General features: G+C 34.9%; 1 protein-coding gene across 1 annotated transcript; it reads right to left on the bottom strand.

Annotated features, from left to right (window-relative positions):
* Nucleotides 1-37: 37 nt before the first annotated feature.
* LOC127411753 (ras-related protein Rab-23) lies at nt 38-27,030 on the bottom strand. Its single transcript, XM_051647486.1, has 7 exons — nt 26,678-27,030; nt 16,678-16,916; nt 12,071-12,156; nt 11,510-11,666; nt 8,796-8,878; nt 7,518-7,610; nt 38-5,117 (listed from the first exon to the last, which is right to left on the bottom strand). Exons 2-7 carry the CDS (start codon nt 16,830-16,832, stop codon nt 4,978-4,980), a joined length of 714 nt encoding a protein of 237 aa, XP_051503446.1. The 5' UTR covers nt 16,833-16,916; nt 26,678-27,030; the 3' UTR covers nt 38-4,977.
* Between the last annotated feature and the right edge of the window lie 789 nt (nt 27,031-27,819).

Raw genomic sequence — 27,819 nt, 5'->3', positions numbered from 1 at the left:
AAAATGGCAGCAAAAGCAATATAATAAGACACAAATGTTCAATAAGTAGTTGAATTTATTAACATTAATAAACAATTCTTCCATAGTAACATATTAATAATAAGTCAGATCATTCTGTAGGCTGTTTATGATTGCCAAGCGATGTAATTTAGCACATTAATACGTAGAATGTGCAGTGACATATCTGCGTTTATCTGCATTTGACAGTGGCTTTGACACTGCTCATCCAATTACCGTTGTCGGCAGGAATAGTCGGAACTAATGTTCTAAACTTACCATGATGCTATGCATGTATCGATCGCAAATTCTTTGCTAAAAAAAAAGTATTAAAAACACATTTTCAAAATTATTTTATAGCCATGCATATTTTAGGTGGTCACTGAAAGTTCAATGAAAGCAAACAGCTACAATAGAAGCTTTATTTTCCTCTTTTGACAACCATCCAATAAACCAAAAACAGAACAGATCAAAGTATCACCTGCAGAACTGAGTGGCACACCAGAAATGACATCAGTCCTGTAATGATCCTAATCATATACAGTGAAAAATCACACCTCTGCTCATTAACATTTATTAGAAAGTCATGTACTGTATACAATACACCAGTAAAAATATAACTGGAAAACTAAAGACAGAACAGTTTTACTATTAGACATAGATGTATCCTTAATGTAGATTATAACCTAGCAGTTATCAGGTAAACAAAGTGCCTTCAGTCCATTGTAGTGTCGCCATGTATTAACTCATTTGAGGCTAATATCAACAAAAATATCAACAAAAATCAGTTAAATCAAGAATTAATGAGAGTCAGTTAACGCAAAGTTGATCAGCAATGTAAACGTAAAGGCTGTCGTGGCAAAGTACCATGGTTCCACATTCAAACGTAAACAAAAGCAAGGCATGCGTTTCATGAATAAATACATTCAATCAAAAATGAAGACACATGAAACAAGTGAATTATGTATGGAAAATATTTCTAATTGGACCACAGAACCTGTTGAAATGGACTGTTTTCCTTTCACAAGTCAAATTCTGAACTGGTAGTGAGGGGTGAACAATTCTGCACAGATGAATCAGAATGAATCAAATGAATCAGCCGATTCATTTGTAAAATATACAAAGCAATATATATTACATGGCTCTATGAACTACTTGATTCTGCCATCAAATCCTTTTGTATAATGACTGTACAATGATTTTCTAACAAAGCTGTGCTATTTTCATGTCTCTCTTTTCACATAATAGAAAAAAACTCAAATCAATATTTAATGTCCATTTATTTGGTAAGTATACGTAGGATAATGTACAGTCAGATGGTAATTATCGCAAAATAAACCCCTTCAGAGGGATACAGGATTATTTTGTGATAATGACTGCATTGACAGTACATTATCCCTTACAAAATCAATATATTCCACCCTCAATGTTGACTTAATGGAAAATATGATGCATTTTGTTTGCTACTGTTTACATAATTCACACATCTAATCAGTTATTCATATGTTCAAGTAACTTATTAGTTAATGATTATTAGTTAATGATTAGTTACTCTTGTTGTGTCATGTTTGTTTCGTATGGCTTTAGTGGTTAAGGCTCTGTTACTTTGGGAGGCAGGTTTTAGTTATAAATCCTCTGTGAATGCAATTTCTTTTGCAAATAGTTTCACACAAAAAAAATAATCACTTTTCTTTAATGTTTACTTGTGCGATTTCCTGAACAAATATAAAGCCTAATACTGTGTTCAAAGTCGTTTTCATATCAGTGCAATTTAGCTCAAGATTGAATGGGTGATGGGTGAGGTATCATTGTTATTCAAAGCTAATTTTAACCAATTCGTTTTTGAATGATTTTTATATAATCATTAGAATTTCATGGTGCTAAAAGTATGTTTAAGAGTAATCCATTTAAAATGTATGTGTATTTACTTCCCAATTAAGAATATCAACTCAAGTAGTTCACATGATATAACACATCATAACTTTAAGCTGAGTGTTTGATATTTCACAAAAGCAAAAATGAAATTATTGAAATGTAAGCAACAATGATTTGTGTGCATGAACAAGCAGCAGTGGAAGGGCTAAGAGATATTTATGGTATATTTACGGAATATTTGCGAGGATTAATATTTGCTGTTAAGATAAAATGCAACATTAAATTAAACCTTTTATAGCCTATAGGCCTATATTCACCAGATGAAGGGTTTTGTATGTGTATGTACGTGTATATATATAAATATATATAGGAACATAGCGGAATAAAGAAAAAGAAAGCAACTATCGGCACAGATTAATCAGTAAAACCGATATATCGGTCGACCTCTAGTTAATGTCTTTAATTTAAACTTCATTAGTTAAAAAAAGAACAAATTAGAGTTGGTAAATATAATTTTAACCTAATTTTTTTTTTTTACGTACTATTGACAACATTGACTGTTTGGATGAAAGGATGGCTTCTGTTGATTTTAAAAAAAGAAGAAAATACCTTTTTAAACAACTTTACAGCAAATAAATATGAAATTATAATATATATTTTAATGTTGCATTTATATATATATATATATATATATATATATATATATATATATATATATATATATATATATATATATACACACACACACACACACACACACACACACACACACACACACATACACACACATACACACACATACACATACACAACCAGTCAAAAGTTTTGAAACACTTGACTGAAATGTTTCTCATGATCTTAAAAATCTTTTGATCTGCAGGCGTATGCTTAAATGTTTGAAATTAGTTTTGTAGACTAAAATATAATTGTGCCAACATATTAATTTATTTCATTATAAAACTAAAATTTAATAAAAAAAAAAAAAAAAGTTTTTGAAATTGATGACTTGGACCAAATAATAAAGAAAAGCAGCCAATAAGTGCCCAACATAGATGGGAACTCCTTCAATACTGTTTAAAATCATCCCAGGGTGATACCTCAAGAAGTTGGTTGAGAAAATGTCAAGAGTACATGTCTGCAAATTCTAGGCAAAGGGTGACTACTTTGAAGATGCTAAAATATAACACAGTTTTGATTTCTTTTGGATTTTTAGTCACAACATAATTCCCATAGTTCCATTTATGTTATTCCATAGTTTTGATGACTTTACTATTATTCTAAAATATGACAAAAAAGTATAATAAAGAATGAGTAAGTGTTTCAAAACGTTTGACCGGTAGTTTATATATTTAGCTATGTTGAATTAAATAAAAAAAGTAATTTTTGCTTATCCAATAAGAATACGTTTGCATTTCTCTTGTTCTCGGTCCCTGTTCTAATTAAATGTCTTGCATTTGGCATTATGTTAGAATATGTCAAAGTTTCAGATGATATTATTAATGTGTTTCTAGGATGTTGATTTTATTTGAAATATTGTAGAAATCTGTGATTTATTCATCCATTCATTAACGCTATTTACATTTCATAAAAGAAAGTAGTTTACAAATATTTTGGCACTGTGTTGTGTTATGGATTTCAGTAAGTCATTAATTTATAACATTTTTTATACAAAAATACCTATAAGAACATGGGTTGAAAATGTTCATCCTACAAATGAACATTACTTTTAAGGGAAGATTGTGATAGCAAAAGATGTATCTCAATCAATACAAACATATTGCACAAACGACGAACAGTCAAAATGCACAAATGGTGTTTTGTAAAAATGAAGAAGTAATCTCACTGAAAATTTTAACATTACCCTGCGGTGTACCACATTGAAATAATGCACATCTTAGTAACTCACTAAATATTTGACTGTGAGAAAATATATTCTTACATTTTATGTCTTTTAAATCTTTCATGTGGGGATATCAAATTAAAATCCCACCACAATCATTGTTAAAATGTGATTAAGGGGAGCGTCTAAAAATGTCAATATTTGTACAAAACTATCTTATTACAACTTCAATCTATTATCAGTCACTGAGTCATGAGTATTTGACTTTTAGGACCAAGAAACATGTCGTACGACTTCAAAATGTGTAATTCTGTTCCATTAGTGTCACCAAAAGCAACTGCAATATGTTTTTGAACGGAATGAGTGGGCTGGACATAACAACACTGGCTCAACCAGTGGCATGAGTTGGAGGCAGACATGTTTATCCAAACTGCAGATGAGGGAGTGTTTGAAAAAAAAATATTATTCCAGTTAAGTTTGGTGTCACTTAGTGGTGCAGAAATTAAACACTTTTAAGGAACAGTTTTCTTTAAAAAAAGAAAAGTGCTGTCATCATTTACTCTCTCTCATAACATTTCTACCCCATATGCTGTTATTTTCCCCTAATATACAAAAGAAGAATTGTTCAAGAATCTTCGCGTAACCGTTTTCTATACAATGACAGGTCATAGTGACAACGGCTGTCAAGCCGCAAAAATGTCCAAAAACACACTATAAATGCAACATGAAAGTAGTCCATGTGACTTGTGCGCTATATTCCAAGTCTTCTGAAGACATCTGCTTTGTGTGAAAAACACAATGATATTAAGGTCTTAATTTTCTTTATTCATGAAAAATCTTCTCTTCAGCATGAAGCGGCACAAAGATTCTTCAAAAATTCTACTTTTTTATACCACAGAAAAATGTCAGCATATCAGCAGGGCAAGTAAACAGTGACAGAATTGTTATTTCTTGGTGAACTACTCCTATAAGGATTGAGGAATACTGTTTCTAATTTTCAAACTAGTGTTTTAAGCACTTGAAGCCACCAGAGGGATCTAGCTCCCAAACATTCAGCCTGCAGCAGTCACCTCACAAGAGGCTCATTCACAGGAGTCAACCACATGTATGAAATCAACAGATGTGACCACAGAATATAAATAGATCTGCTCTGCACGTTCAGAGTGGACATGCGACTTCTCTTTAGCGCTAATGAAGCCTCTTATCACCTGTGACACAACAATCCTAACGAGGCAGTCAAGGCATACCGTCGAACACGAGACAGTCTACAGCAATCTGCAGCTACCGAAAGGGTTTTTTGCCTTCTTCGTCCTCTGCTTGTTTGGTCGCAGGTTTATGACCTCACAGCCGTTCAGATCACTGGAGTTCTGGTTTGGGTGGCTGCCACCAGTAGTGTTGAAAACCCCTGAAGAGACAAAAGACCATTTTAAAAATCTTTAAAATATGTTAAAGCAAATTTCAATAAACATTTGCACAGTTGATAGACAAATATTGGTACTGGCATGAAATACAGGCTATAACAACATTTTGCTAATCATTTTATAATTTGTATGCATGCAGTTTATATGATATATATTAATTGAGACTACATGGAATATTTGCATTTTTAATCATTAACCCTTTCAGCACTGACCTTGTTTTTAAAAATTTGGCTTGCCTAAAATTACAGGCTTATAACTCATATATATATATAAATCATATAAAAAAAGAGGGTCAATTGTTTAGTATCATCTTAAAGAAAACATTTCACATTTTTTAATGAGATAAATTGACAAATTATGAGACTCTCATCCCAAGAAACTGCTGAAAAATCACTAAAAAACCTGAGCCAAGAATGTTACTCTTTTTTGTATTTTTCTGATTTGACATTCTATACATCAGGGTGTAAATAAAGTAGCTCAGAAAAACTGCTTTCGTTTTGTTTCCAAACATCGCCTGTGACGGAGTAAAATTTTGTGTTGATACGACAAAGCAATCAAAAGTTATAGCATTACAAAATTAATTTATCCTAGTGTCAAAAAACATCTCCAATTGTCCAAAAGCATCTACAAACAAATAAAACAAAATAATTGCACATTAAAACTAATTACACATTCAAATACAACAATAACTAAAGGTATGCTCTCTCTCCAGAGCATTCAGGCATGAGTAATGAGATCTCATTCAGTTCCATTCTGTCATTTGAGCCATCGTTGAGTCTGTGTCAAGTACTTGGTGCCATCTCCTGGTGGCCATATGTAATAGGAGTGAACGATCCTCTCTGCCCATATTTGGATGACTTCCACCTCTGGTTGCAGCGATCTGAATCCTAATACGATTGGTTTAACGTTCCATGATGCTACATTATTTCCAATGAAGTCATTTGATCCAGGAAAGCTTATGTGTTTTTAGCCAGACAGCATATTATGTGCTCTGTGCACATTGTGCTTTGTGTGGATTATCTAATGATCTATGCATCCGATTACACTGTGTGTGGGCTTGTGTTAACACGAATCCCCTCCTCTAAGTAATCGTATGTGATATTCGGATTATTTTTTGTGAAGTTAAAATGCGGCTTATAAGCAAAACCTGTTTACGTATAACAAGTCCAAGACATGTACTTAGCTATTACTCACTATATTTCTGTCTGTGAGCAAAAGAAAACTTGTTCACAAAGCTGGTTGTATTCTACTCTTTGGGAGATTTCCAAAGACATATGACACATGGCTATTTGATGAGTTTGATGTTTTACTGATTGCAATAATATATACAGTGCAAAATTATTGATAAATTATCAAAACAGAACACTTCTGATTTGTCTGCAAATTTCAAATCACTTGTTCAGTTTTGGTCATAATGCCTACATGCACTGTAAAGTACAGCTTCTAAGCTTTAAAATGATACCTATTTTGTGGTGGTCATGACTGTGGTTATTCATATTTTGATGATAATTTTTTTTCTCAGGACCATGAAAAATAAACAATAAGGCAAAACAATGATTAAATGATGCAAAACATAACAAAGCACCATAAAGGTATCATAAAATTAGTCCATATGCCTCCTGCACTATATTCCAAGTCTTAACAAGTTCAATGACAATAATAAAAAAAATTAAAAGAAATTTAGTCATTATTCACTGATAGTCTTGTACTGCCCCAAAGCTGGGATCTATCCTTAAAAAAAAATAATAAATAGTGTCACGTTTAGTTACTTTACACACGAGAACCAATACTGTTTTGGTGTTAGATAACATTGAAGTGTAATTTATTTTTTTTCTGGGCACATCTGGACTTTCAGTGAATAACAACTTAAATTTGGGTCTATACTTCACACAAAGCTATAATAATTTTGCTTCAGGACACTTGGAATATAGTTGTATGGACTACTTTTATGGTGTTTTTTGCCCATTTTGGAGCTTGACAGGTGGTCACTATGAACCATTGTAAGAAAAGTTGCGTGCTGAACGTTTCTACTTTTGTGTTCAGCAGAAGAAAGTCACATGAGGGTGAGTAAATGATAACAGAATTTTCATTTTTGGGTGAACTATCCATTTATGATATTTACATTTACATTTACATATGCCATTTAATGCCAAGAAATTGTTGCCCTGGAGAAACTGAAAGAAAAGCAGGGCTTCTTAAATGAGGTTTGTAAACCCTTATGGGTTCATGATGAAACTGCAGGGAGTTTGTGAGATTAATTTAAAAAAAACAATATATATATATATATTATTTTTTTAAATAAAATGTGATAAAAGAAAAATAATAATAACAACACCTATAATAAATACTGATCTATGAATGTGACAGAAAAGTTGTGTTCTCACCTATTTTATTGCTGGATGTGTGAACGGCCTCTGGCTCCTCTGCTGACTGTTGCTTGAGTCGCTGTAGATATTTGTCAGCTAGATACTTAAAAACTACAAACGCAAAAACATATTTCATTTTACAGCAGAAAATGTAATTCAGTTCAATTTAAATTTTGATCACTTTAGCTTAACCACTTCTTTATTCACACTAGGGGTGGGCGATATGACCAATCTAATATCACGATATGTGCAATTTTATATCATAATAACTAATATATATATATATATATAAATTGGTTTATATACAATATAAGCCTATTGTAATGCCTATTTTTGGAACTGCAGTCAGTGAATTAAATACTTTAGAAATGAAAACTACTTCCTCTTTATTTGGAACAAGACAATGTCAAAGTACATAAATAAATAAATAAATAAAAGTCAACCTTACCAAAATGCTAAATATAACCGTATGCCACATTTCAGTTTAAAATGTTTTTGACCAATATTATTATTATTCATATTATTATTATAAACTTTGCTAAATAAACGTAAGATCTTCTCACGGCAATGCGACAAAGAAAACATAAATAAAAAAATCCAGCGAAATTAAACACTTCTTGAAGAAAATAAATATCAAATATCTGTCACTTCTTACAAAATATCATTTTGAGGTGATAAAACAGATTGCTTGTACAGTAGTACGAGTGATTATCGTCGTGCGAACCACAGATGTCACACTTGTTTTAATAACAAGCTTGTCTTCATTTTCTTGACCTGTTTGGGAGTCATCCTGTCCTGCTGAGATTTCGTTTGCCATTTGGGGTTTTCTTGGGTCAAAAATGATTGAGTAACTCTCCTGTCTCTGGAGCACAAATATCTGCGTGCACTTTGAAACATTCTCATGTCAGATGAGAAGAGTATTTAAATGAAAGGTCATGAGGTCATGAAATTTGCTTGGGAGGCCACAGAAAAAACTTCAGTGCTGGAAAAACCCTGTCCATGTTTCTTCAGTTCTCTCCATCTCACCTGAAGCCCTGCCCATTGATAGATAAGCCCACACTGCGCACATGGATATTTACATATCGCCATATACACGATATAGCAAAATCTCTATTGATTGACACTTTATATCATAGTTACGATATATATCGTCATATCGCCCAGCCCTAATTCACACAATTCAGAGATACTGTGAATGTGTAATTAAAAACAAAATTTGTTTACAAGAGTAATGCTCTCTTGTTGATCCAGTTGATTAATAAGCACTTTTTGATTTTTCTACACATCATTACTCACCCTCATTAACATTGAGATCTTCCTTCACTGATGTCCGATAGAATCTTAATCTCAGTCTCTTAGCCAGACCTTCAGCCTCTTCACTGAAACAACAACAACATATAGCTCTTGACAATAAAAACATTGGAGCATTTATTTTAGTGCTTAAGTCATACAAACTTATATCTGATACAATTAAAAAGCTATGAGAGGTGTAGCTTATCAGTTTAACGTGTTAAATACTCTTGTGTATTGTACGTAATACTTCAAGGGTCTCCTAAGCTACCAAATTGGCCCGGTTGCTAAGGAGGGTAGAGTCACATGGGGTAACCTCCTCGTGGTCGTGATTAGTTGTTCTCGCTCTCAATGGGGTGCGTGGTGAGTTGTGCGTGGATCAAGGAGAGTAGCATGAGCCTCCACATGCTGTGAGTCTCCGGTGTCATGCACAACGAGCCACATGATAAGATGCGTGGACTGACTGTCTCAGAAGCGGAGGCAACTGAGACTTGTCCTCCGACACCCAGATTGAGGTGAGCAACCGTGCCACCATGAGGACCTAATAAGTAGTGGGAATTGGGCATTCCAAATTGGGAGAAGAGGGGATAAAAAAAGAAAAAACATTTCCCTTTTCTACAGGTACACTCTCAGGTTATTGAATGTATAAATAAATGTTCAATATTGTACATGCTTCATTTGTGTCTTTTTTTAAATGTTATAACATCCTGTATCAAATATCGTGCATATATAGTGAAGGTGGTGGATATTTGGCTCTGTAAAGGCCACCGATATACTTCCGGAGAAGTTCTCTGTCCTTCATTGAGGGGTAAAGAGAAGTTCTCAACAGCCGAGCAATGGTATACTGTTTGCATACATTCAGACACCGGTCACAGCGCTGTGGGAGGCGTATAGAGGAACGCCACATGAAAAACCTAAACTAATGTGACAATAAAATGTGTTATCAATGACCTCATGCCTCATTCTATGATTAGAATTTACATGAGGTCAGGAAAAGAAGCTGTTTTAACCACTCAATGATGATTTAAGTAAAATATGCAGTAAATAATGTTTCATTTGTCTTGTTTAGATTCTGTATTCATGGCGCTAATGTGCTATCACGCAGCCATAATATGTACCCATTACACTCTGTTACTGTAATTTATGATGACACTGATACTACTGCAAATATGGGTGTATAAAAGAGTAATAATGATTTGATACCTTTTGTAGACTAATTAAACAAAACAAAACCGCATGACATAATCTTGCACGCCAGTGTGTTCACTGTTGAATACAAACTCAAAAACATTAAAGTAGTAGGTGGAGCTTCAGGTCACACCTACTGATGATGTGGACCAATGGCAGCAAGAAAGTGTTTAGCAGGCGGTTAGAAGTTTTCATAAAAGTTCGTCCAAGCGAGCTGTACCGAACCACCAAAACGAACGCAAAAATACTTTCTTTATGGCCAGATTTTGTTCTAAATGACATCCTACCCATTTGTTCTTCGATTTTGTATGAAGTATATCTGGGCCTTTACAATGCAACTAATACTTACAATACCAGATGATACCAAATGGTAAAATAAGCTTTTTATAGATATATATTCACCAGATGAAGAGTTTTGTAAATCTGTTTTTCACCAGATTAGTTTTTTAAAAATAATTATTCCAATTACCCTTGGGCCAAACAAGGCTAACTGGGTCAATGTTAAAGGTGGAATTTCGCCGAATGTGCTAGGTTGTGTATCCAAGGCACAACAGTTCAGGTTCTGGAAAAATTTAAAAACTGCGGGTACAGTACAAATCCGTTAAAATGCAAAATGGACAAAACGGTGCCCAAAGAAAGAACTTTCCATGATTCAAGATCATGAACAGTGTGCTGGGACATCGTCCCACTGTTAGTGGAGAGACCACTTGGGACACCATGGCAGTTACAGTTGGTGAGTTGTCAACGCTAACCTGCTAGCTAGCTAATGTTTACAAACAATATAAACTCAATATTCTAGATAACTTGATAACATGATACCTTAGCTAAAGCTTCCCTCTTGCTTGTGAAATGGGCGGGGTGTGTGACGTTGGCACCGCAGCGGCGTATTAAGGGCGGGTTTTAGGGTAATGCTGCAGGGCTATTGGCCCGATGGTGGGAATGCAGACAGATTTTGGTCTTGCATCTCAAGGTCCGGGGCTACTGGCCCCGGCTAACCAGTTGATGAACCTGGCTCGCACTGGCCCGATAGAGGAAAAGCGGCTAGTGATTGTTTATATCTCACCTCCAGATGCTGCGGTCCACGGGGAAACTATTACCGTTATTTTTGCCAATAACCGATCCAAAAGCAGCTGCCAATTACCTCTAATACTGCACAGTTGTGTGTATATTGGCTATTTTAAAACATCATTGAATGGGAATCTTGTTAATAGATTACATCATACAATTATCCATATTTTCAGATAAATATATACATGATGTAATATGATGTAATATGCAGAAGGCTACAAAAACTCAAATTTTCTCAAATATATGAGAGCAGATGCACCATGAAGTTCACACTTTTGCTGGTAATCTCCAAATAGCGGTCCATTTATCAGCCTGGCCAAAAATTTTAGTCCACCACTAATTTATATACACCTTTAGAATCTTTTTGGCATTATCAGATGTTTTCAGACTTTTAATGTAAATCTGATAATGTGCGTTTTTGACACGTTTGTAAGCATGTGTTTTTAATTAATATACTGCCTTACTTTTTGATAACCGTGTCATCCAGTAGATCAATCTTGTTCTGCACCAGGACAGTGGGAATGTCCCCCACCTCCAGCTCCACCTTCTCCTTCCAGCTGCTGATGGCCTCGAATGATTCTCTGTCTGTAGTGGAGAACACCAGCACACACGCCTGGGCACCTACCCATCACACCACACATAAGAAAACTCTATGCTTCATCGTACACACAATGCATATTAAGACCTGTAGAGAAATCTGTCATCACTGTACACTCATGAGCAGATGTTGTCACGTGACAAGATGTTTAGTATGAACCACTGGTTCTGAGTTACCAAAGTAATTCTTGTGTTTGAATTCCCAAGTAAACAGTCTCTTTTTGGACTGTCTCTTTGTACATTTCAAGCAAATGTTTTCCGGGTTTATCGGCTTTACATTGCCATGATATGAGTTGAAAGACTGGACAAAACTTCACTCAGAAAAGTTTAGTATGCTATTTTATCACACATTTCTCATGTGCACAAGTATAATGTTTAACTGGTGCAGAATATTCTTTTCAAGCTGGAGAAGGTAACACACAGCTCACCTCTGTAATAGGCTTTGGTGATGGCATCAAACTCCTCCTGTCCTGCAGTGTCCCACAACATCAGTCTGACGTCCTCACCGTTAACTCTGAAATACATGCAAACAAATGCTGAATTTATACACGCATTGGGCTAATCAAATAAGACTGCTGTGTATTTTATTTAAATCAGAATAAATAAAGTACAAAAAAGTACAACAAATACTACTGTGATATATAAATACTTCAATAATATATCATTATACACATTTTAGTTTTTTTCCACATAGGCGTAGTGAAAATGTGATTTTATTTGCATTACGATACTGAAAATTGGAGGGGGATTGAATAGATTTACGCGTATAGTGTACGTCCACTTTTTCAGCCATCTTGTTAAAACTTTTCCCATTAATTTAACCAAAACGAACCAGCTCCGAGGTGCATTACAAACTCCATTACAAACTTTGATTTGTAGCAAAAACTATTTGAAAATTGACCAAAAGACAAAGGTGCAAGACTCTACCTAAAAGGACAGTTCACCCAAAAATGAAAATTCTCATTGCCATCACAGATGTGTGACTTACTTTCTTCTGCTGAACACAAAAGAGGATTTTTATATGAATATCTCAACTCTGTAGGTACAAACAATGCAAGTCAACAAGGTCCAAAACTCTGAAGCTCCAAAAAGCACATTAAGGCAGCATAAAAGTAATCCACATGACTCCAGTGTTTAAATCCATGTCTTCAGAAGTGATATGATAAGTGTGAGTGAGAAACAGATCAATAATTAAGTCCTTTTTTGACTAAAAATTCTCAACCCTGCCCAGTAGGTGGCGATATGCACAAAGAACGTGAATCACCAAAAACAAAAGAAGAATGTGGAAATAACAGTGGAGATTTATAGTAAAAAAGGACTTAAATATTTATCTGTTTCTCACCCACACCTATCATATCACTTCTGAAGATATGGATTTAAACACTAGAGTCTTATGGATTACTTTTATGCTGCCTTCATATGCTTTTTTGAGCTTCAAAGTTCTGGTCACCATTCACCTGCATCGTATGGACCAACAGAGCTGAGATATTCTTCTAAAAATCTTTGTGTTCTGCAGAAGAAAGAGAGTCTGAGATGGCATGAGGATGAGTAAATGATGAGAGAATGAAAATTTTTGGCTGAACTATCCCTTTAACGTCTTTCAAGAGGGCATGAAGCATTGCGAATGACATCATCGAATACAAAATGATAGAAATATCTAAAACTATTTATTTAAAGTTGTAGATTTTTATTTTATTGCAAAATTTTCAGATATACTCGGATACTATTCCCTAAATAATCAAAATATTCCTAATTGTCAACCACTGCAAACTACTGCATCATTCACAGTGCATTATGGTAGTGTGCGGTCACTGCAGAGCTCTTTTGGTGCACTTTGTTCGTCACGATTCTCTTATTGGTGGAGTGTTTCTCTTCAGGATCATGGGTAGTGTAGTTCTTCCCCAGGAATTCCATTATTAAACATAATTTTGAAACAATTACATTGAAATTACGCTGACTGATGGCTTCAACAGGAGCATATAGCATTGATTAATAACCTCAGAGCTCATGGTAGGTCTGTCTTGAAAGATTTATAAATTACTGTTAAAAAATAAATTCGCTTAAGAAGAAAAAATCTTCATGGTCCCAAAAATGCTTAATTTTTGTTCAACTTAATCTAACTTCCCATTTTGTTCTATATGACCTTGACATGTTCTTGACAGGTTTCATGAGATTCACCGATTATTCCAACAATAACAGAACACATTTTCTTTGGGACAAATCTAATGTGGGTGCCAGACAGGTCAAGCAAGCATATTATTGTAAAACAAATGTAATTTCAGTCTCAGTTTGAGTAAGCATTGAAACACATGAAGCCATCGACACTATCGGTTTCTCATTTCGTTCTGTGTGTACAAACAGTAAACCACACATATTTTCTCTGGCATTGCCTGCCGATGACACATCTCACACTATATTAGCGGGAAATTGACTATGTGATATAGGAACTACACATTTGGTACTTCACCCGCAGGGCTGTCTGAACGTCACTACATGTTCTTTGTCATATCTACTACTTATCAGAAAATGTGTTTATTCTGAAATTTTGCATCATTTCTTTTAGGACAAGTGGGATCCAAATTATCTGGATTTATTTCTGTTTGGAGAAACCCATGTCAAGGATTCAGGAGTGTTTGGAGTGAAATAATAGAATATTGCGCAATATATACTTCATGCTGCCAAATAGTTTTTAACAAGTAAAATGGGAGTTGGCAGTATGACCAAAAACTTATATTACATCATGTCACAATATATATATATATATATATATATATATATATATATATATATATATATATATATATATATTTTGTTCATGAAAATTCAACAAAAATGGCTTATATACTAACTAATCTGAGATAATACCTATTTTGGGGATAATTCAGTGGATTTAAATTATTTTTACTTAATTGATTTAATTACAATCTCTTTTCATGTGGAACTTGATGGAAGCGAAGTAAAAACTAAAATTATTCATAACAAATAAATCAAACATTACATAAAACTTAGTTAAGAAAAAAAACTCAAAACAGTTCAACTAAAATGATATTATATTGTATGACAGCAAGTTTCTCCTTTTCTTGACTTGAGTTTGGGACACGTCCTGCTCTGTATTTTTTGTCACATTACTCCATGTTTCTTCATCACTTTTGTGTGTAAAAAAAATAAAATAAATAAATAATAAAAAATATCCTGTTCAAAAATAGCTATGCAAATAAATCTACTGCGGTTTAAAAAATATAGTATTTCTACTATCACATGTCAATGTAGTAGGTCATTCAGGTGTCCTATGCATGCATTAAATGTGCATACTGCACAAAATATAGATCAGAAACTAAAAACTAAATATTTTTCATTTCGGTTTATTCTGAGCAGAAAGAGTATTTTTTCGTTCCGGTACTGCTGTTCCGCAGCCTCGTTTCCAAATGGTTACTGGTTAAAACGAAATAAAATAATGGGAAATAACCTTTTTTTTTTTTTTTTTTTAAGTAACCTTTCATCATTTTCAACAGATCATGAGCACTATCACTATCAGAATCATATCCCAGCTTCAAGACCAGCAAAGCACGCCCACACATGAGCAGAAAGTGTGAAAGAAGTGTCACGAACTGATGTGGCTGATTTAGCTATTATGTTTTTTATTTGCTTTTATGACACTATCAGTAAGGTTTAGGTGTGGGGTTTAGAGTAAGGATGTCAGTTTTGTTTACCTCACATTTGCTTTTATGACACTATCGGTAAGGTTTAGAGTTAAGGCCCCGATATACTACTTCAGTAGAAGTTCTTCTTTCGTTTTTCATTCAGGGGTAAAAAGAAGTTCTAAACAGCCGAGCAATGATATACTGTTTGTAAACATTTAGACACCGGTCACACTGTTGTATAGAGGAGCATTTAAATATGAGGAACACCACATGTAAAACCTAAACTAATGTGACAATTAAATTTGTTATCAATGACTGTATGCCTCATTCTATGATTAGAATTTACATGAGGTCAGTAAAATCTGTTTTAACCACTCAATGGTGATTTAAAGTAATATACTGTATATGCAGTAGGAAATGTTTCATTTGTCTTGTTTAGATTCTGAATTAATGAATGTGCTAACACACTATATGCGGCCATAATATGCACCGATTACACTGTTACTGTTATTTATGATGACACTGATACTACTGCAAAGATAGGTTTATAAAAGAGTGTTTATATTTAGAATAAAGACAAAAGAATGGTGATAGAGGCATAGCTTACTTTGGGAAGATGTGTGAATAATAAAAAAAAAAACAAATCACATGACATGGTCTTGCATGCCAGTGAACATATGTTGAATACTGACTGAAAAACATAAACATAGTAATAAGTGGAGCTACAGGTCACACCTACCGATGACGTGGACCAATGGCAGTAAGGTGTTTAGTTAGAAGTTTTCCTAACAGTTCGCTCAGTCAAGCTGTTCTGAATCACCGAAACGTACACAAGAACACTGTCTTTTTGGCCAGATTTTGTTCTAAATGACGTCAAACCCGTTCGTTCTTCAATTACGTATGAAGTGTATCTAAGCCTTTAGGGTAGGGATGTTGGTTTTGTTCCTTTCAAAATAGAAAAAAACATCATATCACATTTGCTTTTTAGGAACACTATTGGTTGGGTTTCGGTAAATGGCTTAGGTTAGGGAGGTAGGTTTAGTTCATTTAAAACTCCATAGAGCATTAACCTTAAAAAAAACGTTAAAAAAAAAAACATTTCACCTCCAAACTGCAGCGATACGTGTAATAAACTACGTAATTTCATTTAGCAAAAAAGTCGCCACAGTCACGTAATTTTCATGAGATCAGGCTGAAATCTGGACAGAGTATCCAAATTCTTAAGAACTTAAGACTTAAAATCTTCAACATCCTGGCAAATCCTATGCTTGGCATCAGGATTTTGACAAACTGAGCCAAAGAGAAATGCAGCCATCCTTACTTAGGTTCATCTGGAAATTACTCACAAGAAACCAAACCAAAGAATGCAGACAAAAACATAAAAGCCTGCTCACATTATTTGTCTTTCCAGGAAGTCGACCCCAATGGTCTTCTTGTAGTCCTTAGTGAAGATGCCCTTGCAGTATCGCTGAATCATACTGGACTTCCCGACCGCTCCGTTCCCCACCACCACCACCTTAAAGGCCACTTCCATGTCCTCTTCCAACATGACTGCGATCTGTGCGGGCAGCCCTGCGCTTTCACTTCACTGCGTCCTGGCTTAGTGCTGCAGTACGATCTCCTCAACTTTTGCCTTTTTTGTGGAAAGAAATGGACAGATCTGTCATTTCTATGTTGTGCAGCAGATTTTCACCACCTTTGCTGATGGAATACGAAACACTACATATAAGCATAATGAACATTACAAGTGAGCCCTGTGTCTCGAGTTAACAGAGGGAGACATTATGTACTAATCTCTGAATATTTTGGTTCAGCCATGGCACACATTCTAGGTCATTTTCCACTGAGTAAGCCCACTGTCTTCTGGATCGTGGTCACCATGGCATAGTTTTCCACACAAGTGCATGTTTCTGGTTGATGTTAGGAAAACATTGTTGATATAAAAAAGGACATGATATAATTTCCAAAATCCACTAGCGAAGGGTGACTCTCATGACAGCAAGTCTGGGTCACATTTCAACAAAAAATAAATAAATAAAAATCATATAATTGAAATGAAGCATATATTTAGGACCACTAAGTTGTTTGGCATTTTGACATTGTTTTCATGAACATTTTCATTGTTGCAATGAGTCTGGATGCATACAGCCACAACATTAAAAACACCTGCCTAATATTGTGTAGGTCCTCCTCATGCCACCAAAACAGCGCCAACCTACATCTCAGAATAGCATTCTGAGATGATATTCTTCTCACCACAATTGTACAGAACGGTTATCGGAGTTACTGTAGACTTTGTCAGTTCAAACCAGTCTGGCCATTCTCAGTTGACCTCTCTCATCAACAAGACATTTCCATCCACAGAACTACCGCTCACTGGATGTTTTTTGTTTTTGGCACCATTCTGAGTAAATTCTAGAGACTGTTGTGTGTGAAAATCCCAGGAGATCAGCAGTTACAGAAATACTCAAACCAGCCCGAATGTCACCAACAATCATCCATTCGATTATCTAATCAGCCAATCGTGTGGCAGCAGTGCAGTGCTTAAAATCATGCAGATAAGGGTCAGGAGCTTCAGTTAATGTTCACATCACCCATCAGAATGGGGAAAAACTTTGATCTCAGTGATTTGGAGCGTGGCATGATTGTTGGTGCCAGACTGGCTGGTTTGAGTAATTTAATTTTAACAAAATTAAAACTGTGGCCTATGGTTTTGGAGCAAAACTACAGGTAAAAAAAATAACCATAGATATCTGGCAGTTTCATTATTTTATTTTTACACAGAGATAGGTAGGCCTATTTTTAAAATCAGTTGACTTCAGCACCACTTGTTGCATTATATGCCAATGGTAAGAGTCCAAAAATGGGAAAAACACTTTTGTGTGTTGTTTTCCTAAAGTTGGAGTGCTGCTTCTGAACAAACTTTCATTTTTATCGTAATTTTCAAGGCTCTATATGGGTTAAATCCCGAGATATGGGGCTCTCAATGTGGCTCCATCTGTAAATTGTTAAATTTGACCCATTTGTGGGTCACATGATATGAAGCTAGTTTTTTTTGTCCAGCAAAACAAAGGTCTGAAGTTCAAATAATGTTGAAACTAGAAATGGACCTTTATTCACATAAAAACAATATAGTCAATATCTCGACTACAATATTATTAAGAATACGTTTTAAGATTTCAGAAATGTACATCTGCAAAGCTCAAATTTCAGTTCCTGAAAATGGGTTGATTTGACATCTAATTACCCAAGTGTAAGCCTTAATGCAAGTCTACGTTTTTCCTTTGAAGAGAGGTACAAATGACACCAGATACATCTGTAGGCGCAACTGTTTTGTCTAGAGCAAGGGTCTTCAACAGGGGGTCCACGGTGGTACCACAGGGGGTCCGCATATTATTGTTTGATCCACCACTGGCATTTGTAATAATCACTCACTCACAAGCGAGCAACAGCGAGAGTGAGGAGAATGAATTTTAGTCTATCCACATGCTGAAGTCCTTTGCAGCTGCATGCCAAATCTTAAAGTGTGATGAAACTGAGCTAGTCAGCAGAAGCATGCAGCCCGGACAAACCCTTCAAGCGGCCATGCTCATCTCGAGCTGCTCAATGAACGGCACGCATCAGGTTCAGCAGCGCTGCAGTGGAGGATCGCTTGAGTAAACGCGTCTGCTTTGCGTTGGTCACATTGTGCGGTTGAGCAGATGACAGCCTACAGTTTTTTTTTAATTATTAGTAGCTATTTGTTTTCAGAACAATAGCTTCCTTGCCTGGTGTAAATAAATATTTACCGCTGAGCAGTGGCGAATTCTCAGGGCCAGAGAACATGCCAAATAAATAAATATTTTTCATCCTTTCATTCTTAATCACCTTTTTGCCTATGTATTTTTAATCGCTTTCCACTCTTAATTAATCTACAAACAAATACAGAAAAATGAAAAGTTTATCCAGTCAGAAATTATTCCTTGATGCTTACAAGCAAAGTGTGACAACTGTTTCACAGATCACATGCCCAAAGCCAAGCTCGTGAGCCTAAGCAGCGCGTGAGTTTGAGCTCCACCCCCTCAGGCCTTCAGAATTTATCAGAATCCCTCAACAGTGCAAATGAATGAGCAACTAAAGTCAGATTGTCAGATTCATCAGCCAATCAGATTGATTTACTTGTTCTTGGTGGGTGTCTTTAGGATGTGTCTCGGTCGAGGTCTTCTAGCTGGCCTTGAGTGAAGCAATCATGCTTTAAGTGACGTAATTTGAAAGCGAAGAGCATGAGATCTTGCTGACGAGTGGACTGTCATTACTGCTGGTATTGCTGTTGAGAAAGAGATCCTTATGGATTTAAAAACCTGAAGCACTGGCTTTCTTGCGTGGACGTGTTTTTAAAATGTCAGTTGGTATTACTAGTTAGCATGTGACATAATGTATGATGCCCAAAGGCATAGGGTGTCTTATTCATTGTGAAACTGTGTTTTCTTAATGGCATGAATCACACTGAAGGCCTAGACTTTTAACGCATGGCCCGCCACTGCCGCTGAGATTATCAAGCTGGCACACACGGTCCTTAACGTTCCACACGCAAAAGATGGTGCAAATCAACATAATTCATAAATTAAGTCATTGTTTTCCTCATTACAAATTTTTACTCAATGAAATGAACAGTAATTTCAAAAGTTTTGAAACACTTGACTGAAATGTTTCTCATGATCTTAAAAATCTTTTGATCTGAAGGCGTATGCTTAAATGTTTGAAATTAGTTTTGTAGACAAAAATATAATTGTGCCACCATATTAATTTATTTCATTATTTTAAAAAAAGTTTTTGAAATTGATGACTTGGACCAAATAATTAAGAAAAGCAGCCAATAAGTGCCCAACATAGATGGGAACTCCTTCAGTACGGTTTAAAAAGCATCCCAGGGTGATACCTCAAGAAGTTGGTTGAGAAAATGTCAAGAGTACATGTCTGCAAATTCTAGGCAAAGGGTGACTACTTTGAAGATGCTAAAATATAACACAGTTTTGATTTATTTTGGATTTTGTTTAGTCACAACATAATTCCCATAGTTCCATTTATGTTATTCCATAGTTTTGATGACTTTACTGTTATTCTAAAATGTGAAAACAAAATTATAATAAAGAATGAGTAAGTGTTTCAAAACTTTTGACCGGTAGTGTATATATAAAATCGATCAGTCACATGAGCTGAAAACTCCATTTTAGTAACCTTATAAAAGTTGTTTTATTCTGCATGGACAGGGTCTATCTATTTTTCTTTCTTTCTGTCTGTCTGTCTATCTGTCTTTTTCTTTCTTTTTAGAGGAGGTTTGGCACAGGGATTAAAAAGAAAATTAAAAATGTCACTTCATGTCAAAAATGTTGCAGACCCCTGCTGTCCCTGCTGAAAAGACCAGCTAAAACCAGCCTAAGCTGATTGGCTGGTTTTAGCTGTTGCCCAGTCTAGCCAGGCTGGTCAGTTAGCTGGTTTCAGAGGGGGTTTGAACAATTTTTAGCTAGTCAGGCTGGGAGACCAGCTAGCCTCCCAGCTTAAACCAGCTTGGCCAGGCTGACCAGCCAAGACCACCCTGACCAGCTAAGGCCAGCCTGACCAACTAAGACCAGCCTGACCAGCTAAAATAAAAGTGTTCAAAAACCCTTTAAAACCAGCCTGACCAGTTACTGTATGAACAGGCTGGGTGACAAGCTAAAACCAGCCAACCAGCTTATGCTGGTTTTAGCTGGTCTTTTCAGCAGGGCAACATTTAATGATTATTTCAATGGCTTTGCAATGTAAACATCATGAAGTATGTACATACAATAATACGGTACCGTAGCACCATACAGGTTTTTATAGGCATAAAACGCAACACTCAATTTTATACAATATGTAACAGGGGTCCCGGTTCCATCTCTCTACCCACAAAGTGGTCCTTGGCCTGAAAATGGTTGAAGACCCCTGGTCTAGAGCAAGAGTTGTGAACGTGAACCCAAATTTGCAATCCAAGAATGCTGGATAGATAGCAGGAGAGAGAACTGCTGACATATTATGTTACATTACAGAGGCCTCCCGCATTTCTCCTGGGTAACTGAATACAGCAGTGTATCTGAGAACAACAACAGTACCCACCGGTCCTCTACACCAGCATTCACACAGGATATTATTTCATAATGTACACTTGCAAAATGAAGGTGTGGCTATGACTATCTATCGCTATGACTTATTTTAAAATCCAGGTCCAATGCATCCAATTGGTAGTCAAATGCAAAATGGTAGTCAAATTTTTTTTATTTTATTGTTTAAAGGTTTATTTTTTGTAAGTATATTATGAGTTTTCATTTATTAATACTTATTAAAGAATATATTTTTTCTATACTTCATTATTTATTATTAATGTCTTTTGTTTGTTTACTTGGACTTGAAATACTTTATAATACCTGCATGGATCAATGCAAATGAATACATGTGTTTTAAAAGGATTTCACAGGCAAGATATAATTTCCTTCTTATCTCATGGCTATTTGGTTCAACTTTCAGAATAAAAGTTCCAGACCAAATGCATCCAATAATTAGCCAAATATTATTATTTGAATGTTATGGTTAAATTATTATTTTTTAAATTGCATTAAGATTTTGTAAGAGACGATTTTTTTAAATGTTTTTCATTACTTATTAGTTAATATTTATTAAATAATAAATGTATTCAATTTTGTTTATTTAGACGTTTTTCCTTTATTTGCAAATGCACATGAATAAATGTGCTTTCAAAGCATTTCACTGTTGAGATTAGATTCCCATCCTGACTCATGGCTGTTTGGCTCAGCTTTCAGAACAAAAGATGAATCACAGCACTCTTGACAGGTGTTTATGAGGTCTGTTTGAAGGACTGCACTACTGCCATGGCACTGAAATCCATGTTACCAAGGGAGTCTGCATGATATACAACATGGAAAATACAGCTAGTAGGCACTTCAGTGGAGTCCTCTTACAGAGAGAATGGAGAGAAGGGGAGACTTTTATTTAAGAGAGTGTAAATTCTATGATATGAATATGGTAATAATGAAGTACCATGGTATGCAATTATGCAACAAAATAATCAAGATGGGGGAAGGGGGAAAGGCTAAATGTAAAAGTTTAAGAATCCTCTTCAACATCTATGGTGGTATATGTATCAAAGGACCATGGCATTTCCATTGGATACATCATCATATTTTTTTATATGGTTGTTACCATTATTAAAAAAGTACGGTGGTGCTACCATGGTACAGTGATAGTACTGGACAGTAATACCATAGCACTTTGATATATTAGATGTATATTCATGTGCAGTACCATGCATGGTATTTAAATGGTACAACTACTAATAGAAAGAACTAATTGCATGATGGTACAACCATACCTTTTTTCCTGAGGGAAGTTACTGTTATACACAAGTCACTCTGACTTACTCGAACCAGGGCAACTTGTTGAAAGGTAAAGCACAAAACACTCTGGACCATTAATAGACAAAATAAAATCAACTGACTTCATTAAAATGAACTTAAGCAACACAATTCTACACAAAGAACATTTGTCACAACTTGATTTCACTGCATTCTATGATTTACATTTGAAAAATGGAAGTTAACTTAATCTATTTGAGTTGGGTCTACATGAATACTTTTTGTGGTGTTAATGTAGCATTGATGAAACTGGGTAAGGGATTTCCATTTTCCAGCATGATAATGTAAATGTTCAAATTAAGTGTTCCTTTATGTGTTTTTAAAGGGGATACTTGGTAGTGTTTCATGCTATGTAATGTTAAGATTTAGAAGAGTTTGTTATTTTGGAGATTTGGGGTTTACCATATAGTGAAGAAGGGAGCTTGAGCTCACGATGAGGGTATGATCAAGTTGAAATTGATTGCTTGCTTTGTTGAGCAAATGGTGTGCTAACCATTGCATAGATACTAAACTACACTATGTAGTGCTTCCAACCAGCATGTATTTAGCATGCTAACATTAGCATATACTAGTTAGTACATAAAGAAATATAAGATTGATTTAAGAAATATTAGATGAGATTTATTTGAGTTTCATTGACACATCTGATATTGTTGGCTTTACCCAATTCAACTAGGCTGTTTTCTTCCTGCTGTGCTGCTCTCGAACGTCATCATTAGAGTTTCAGTTGATCTCATGTTTCGTAAAATGGGATCAAACGACTACCCGTCAACGAAAATGTTTGTCGATTTTTTTTATTTATTTTTTTATTGTCGACGTTGTTTATAATCAGCTACTACACACAATGTTTGTGTTGAGATTACATAGTAATTTAAGTTGAGAACTTATTTCAAACACGTTGAAGAGATGAGTTTCATTGACATCTAATTTTGTTGGGTTTACCCAATTCAACTAGGTTCTTTCTACAAACTAGGGCTGCAGCTAATGATTATTTTGATAATCGACTAATCTAATGATTATTAGATTATTGCAATGATTAATCATTGGCTCTTAACCGATTATTCAGCTTGTACTTTGACTTGAAGGTTGTAATAAATGTGCTTCCTAACAATAGAGGACAAAATCATCTTTTAAAAATACCTCTAAATGACATTCACTGAATTAAAGTTTAATTCAGTAAAGAAATTCACTGCGGTTTTGTTTTTGTCTTGTTTTCTATTTAAAATTGTCTAAAAATCCTTAAAACAAGATACATTTAGTTGAGAAGCAACATATAAGATATTTAGACTTGCTTTAAGAGAATGTATCTTAAATATAAGTGTATTTTTTCACTTGGTTATACTTCCCTGAGTGCAGTAAAGACAAAATATACTTATATTTAAGATCTGTTCTCTAAAAGCAAGTCTAAATATCTTATATGTTGCTTCTCAGGTGAATGCCTCTTTTTTAAAAGGATTTTTAGATATTTTAAAATATTTGTATTTTTAATATTATATTCAACATTCTCAGATAACAGTTTTTTCTTCTGCAGTATAGCTGCTAATGTAAATATATGTTGTTTTAGATATTTATATGGGAAAACAAGCCAAAACAAAAACTCATCAAAAACGTATTTGGTTGCAGTGTATAATGAGGCAAAGACTACCCTCTCTCACCTTTCTGTTCACTTCAATTCATCTTTAACTCTCTCTTATTAATAAAGCTGTGTATTGCCAATTTTCTTCACGATAAGAAACACACAGTGACACATATATTATGATTCAATAAGTCGTGAGCCATCACGTTAAAATCTAGTTGCATTAAGCGTGCGCGCTCGAGGGTCGAGCGTCCCCGCGACAGACTGTGCATCAGCTGGGTGCAGTTTCAATCTCTCCCGGAACATTCGCGCAATTCATAGAAGTGGTGCTGACTGCACAGAGAAATGCCATTTTCAGAGTTTGTAGTTATTTACGTGATCTGCTTCCGTATTATTTGAACTTTAATAAAGATATAATGCATTTTTATATAACTGCATTTAAGATCTAACGTTGGGGTGTTTCCTTTAAAGACGCTCGACACGCAAGTTTTGCTTAAGGGCTTCGCTTATTCCACAACAACAGTGCTTCTGTATTTACTTATTATGTATTATTCCCTCATATTTTGGGATCTACATCACCTGAAGCTGTTTGGAAAGTTTAGAGTGCATCTGGACTGTGAGCCGTTTTCTTCCTGCTGTGCTGCTTTCACGTGTCATCATTACAGTTTCATATGATCTCATGTTATGTTAAATGGGATCAAATGACTATTCATAAACGAAAATGTTTGTCGAATTTTTTTTATTTTTTATTAGTCGACGTTGTTGATTATGTTGACTAGGGGTGTAACGGTACACAGAAGTCACGGTTCGGTACGTACCTCGGTTTTGGGGTCACGGTTCAATACAAGTTCAGTACAACAGGAAAAAACAACAAATCCCAAATGCTAGGTTTCTTTTCATTTATTTTGAACAAACAGTAGTGCAAATTACAGTTTGTTCCACCTAGCGGCATTTAGTCCCCTCTGAGGTAGTTGGTGCAGTACAGCCTCCTTTAGTGTATTAAGCACTAAGCAGTAAACAGAATGCACTCTTGCATAGGCCATATTTTTTTGTAGGGTTGATAAAAAACAAAAGGTATTTGGTCACAATCAGCTACAAAACTGAAAAGCATCTCGTGTTATAAAAGTACAAAATAAATAGAATAATGAAAAATAAAACTTGTGCATTAGGAGAAGCCATTCTTGTTTTGGGTTGGTGCATAGATGGTCTCTTCTTCTTCTGCTCTTTTTCCTGTTGTGGCGGTTAGCAAACAGTGTTGCATTACCGTGCGCGCCCCCTTGTGGATTGGAGTGGATCACCTGTGTCTGACTGCATGCACCGAACCGTGACGGTTTGGGATGAATACATGTACCGTTACACCCCTAATGTCGACTAATCGCTTCAGCCCTACTACATACAATGTTTGTGTTGAGATTACATAGTAATTTTAAGTTAAGAAAACTCATTTCAAACACATGGAAGAGAATTGAGTTTCATTGACATCTAATTTTGTTGGGTTTACCCAATTCAACTAGGTTCTTTCTACATACAATGTTTGTGTTGAGATTACATAGTAATTTTAAGTTAACAAAAATAATTCCAAACATGTGGAACCACTGTTCACGATTAAATCAAGTTCACTCAAACAGATATTTGAGTGTTTAATTAAGGACACAAAGACATGAAAATGTTTTAGCTGAAACCAATTTTAACAAAAAACTACAGGCCAAAAATATATCTTGTCACTTACCACCTAAATTATTTTGTCATAAGAACACTGTTTTGCTTAGGAATAATGCTGTAAAAATATATTAAGAGGTACAAAAGGTATTTTAAACCTCTTAAAAATAAAAAAATAAAAATTAATATTATTTTCAGCAAAAAAAATTAAGTGATCAACAATGAAAGATAAATATAAGGTAAAAATAGATAAAAATATAAAACAAGATAAAAACAGTGTGATATTTTGCTCAATATTTCTTCATTCTTCTTCACAGGACTTCAGACAGTTGTTACCAAATCACCATATGCATTGTTAAACTACTGTAAAAAAAACCGTGAATGGCATTTCTGTGGTTAGGTCAATGTAGCTAGTCTTATTAAAAAATATAGTATTTATATAAAATAGTAGCCTAAACACATTTAGAAACAGTATTTATTACAGCACAGTTGTAATACAAAAAGTTGAATAGATTCCACCTAATAGATTTGCCTTTTTAATAATAAACTAAAACTAATAGTTTTTATATTGCTATTTTCATGCTTATGACCAATATGCCAGTGGTCAATAATTGGCCGATAAATATCGGTGATCGATACATCTATTCCTAAATAAAATGGTATTATTTTAGGCCTCCCCTTCCAAAATGTTAATGGTAATATCATGATACTATCATAGCATTGTCTTACCTGCATTCGGGTCACTGCTTGAAGATCCGACACGAGAATGTTCATGAACGTAAGATCTACCGGAGGATCCAAACACACAGCTCTGATGTATGAGCACAAACTCTTGTGTAAATGTAAACAGATCACCGCATCAGCTTGTTGAATGTCCGCACAGTTTTACAAAGGAGTGGCCTCCTCCTCTTCTACTGCTCTCTTTCTCTTACATCGACTAACAAACCGGACAATCTGAGATCAAAGCGGCACTGAGGAAACCAATGACAGCAGATCCAGCGGCGGTGTTTACCGGGTTGTGCGTTTTTAAGATGTTGACGCTCAGTCACGGTGTGTGTGTCGCATCTGTACAGTGGAGGGACCGCAGCAGCAGCATTGTGAAGCGAGCAATCAGTCTGAAATATCTGTAGCCCACCCGAAGACCCTTTTTCAAAATAAAAGTCGTATTTCTTTCAACTATTGAATGCTCACATTATGAAATCAATATTTTGAATAAAACAATTAACTTTTCTTTCGTAAAAATGAACTCATTACTGAAATAATAAAAAATGAAAAACAAGAAAAATAATGGGGGGTCCTTTTTAGGTATGTTGTTTGGAGGCAACATTGTGCTACAATAAAAGTAGGCCTATATAATTATTATAATTCTTTTATTAATATATTTGTAATGAAAGTAACTATACATTTTGTGGATGTCAGAATACAACAAATGTTAAAGAACTAAAAGAAAAATGCTGTTAAACTTTTTTATTAAACATAAAATCGGTGTAACTGCTACATGGCATAACCTAACAGAATTGTCTTCTAGCCAAATGTTGCAGAAAATTAACTAAAATGTTTAGCTAGTAAATGATAAAAAGGTAGATACTTTAATAATGGGTATTGCAAAAAAAAAAAAAAAAAAAAAATATATATATATATATATATATATATATATATATATATATAAAATAAAAAAGAAAGAAATAATAAAAAATAAAAAAAGAACTAGAATAGTGCAACAGTTGGGTTGAGGAAGTAAAAATCCCAGTCATTTTCTTCAAAGGTGAAACGATTTTTAACAATAACTTACTGTACAAACCTTTAACCTTCCTGGGCTGTTCGGTCATTTTTGACCGATTTCACATTTGTTTTTGTAATGAAAATAGTTT

This window comes from Myxocyprinus asiaticus, chromosome 21, assembly GCF_019703515.2.
Source record: "Myxocyprinus asiaticus isolate MX2 ecotype Aquarium Trade chromosome 21, UBuf_Myxa_2, whole genome shotgun sequence".
Lineage (NCBI taxonomy): Eukaryota > Metazoa > Chordata > Actinopteri > Cypriniformes > Catostomidae > Myxocyprinus > Myxocyprinus asiaticus.
The sequence above is the reverse complement of the archived record's forward strand: the minus strand, read 5'-3'. Positions and strand labels throughout refer to the sequence as shown.

What these genes read in the sequence shown, in the direction of transcription:
- LOC127411753 (XM_051647486.1), bottom strand. Translation starts at nt 16,832, where the DNA reads ATGTTGGAAGAGGACATGGAAGTGGCCTTTAAGGTGGTGGTGGTGGGG. An exon ending in GATGACACGGTTATCAAAAA is followed by an intron (nt 8,879 to 11,509) that starts GTAAGGCAGTAT and finishes TTGTTGTTTCAG; the next exon opens with TGAAGAGGCTGAAGGTCTGG. An exon ending in AGATCTCAATGTTAATGAGG is followed by an intron (nt 7,611 to 8,795) that starts GTGAGTAATGAT and finishes TTGCGTTTGTAG; the next exon opens with TTTTTAAGTATCTAGCTGAC.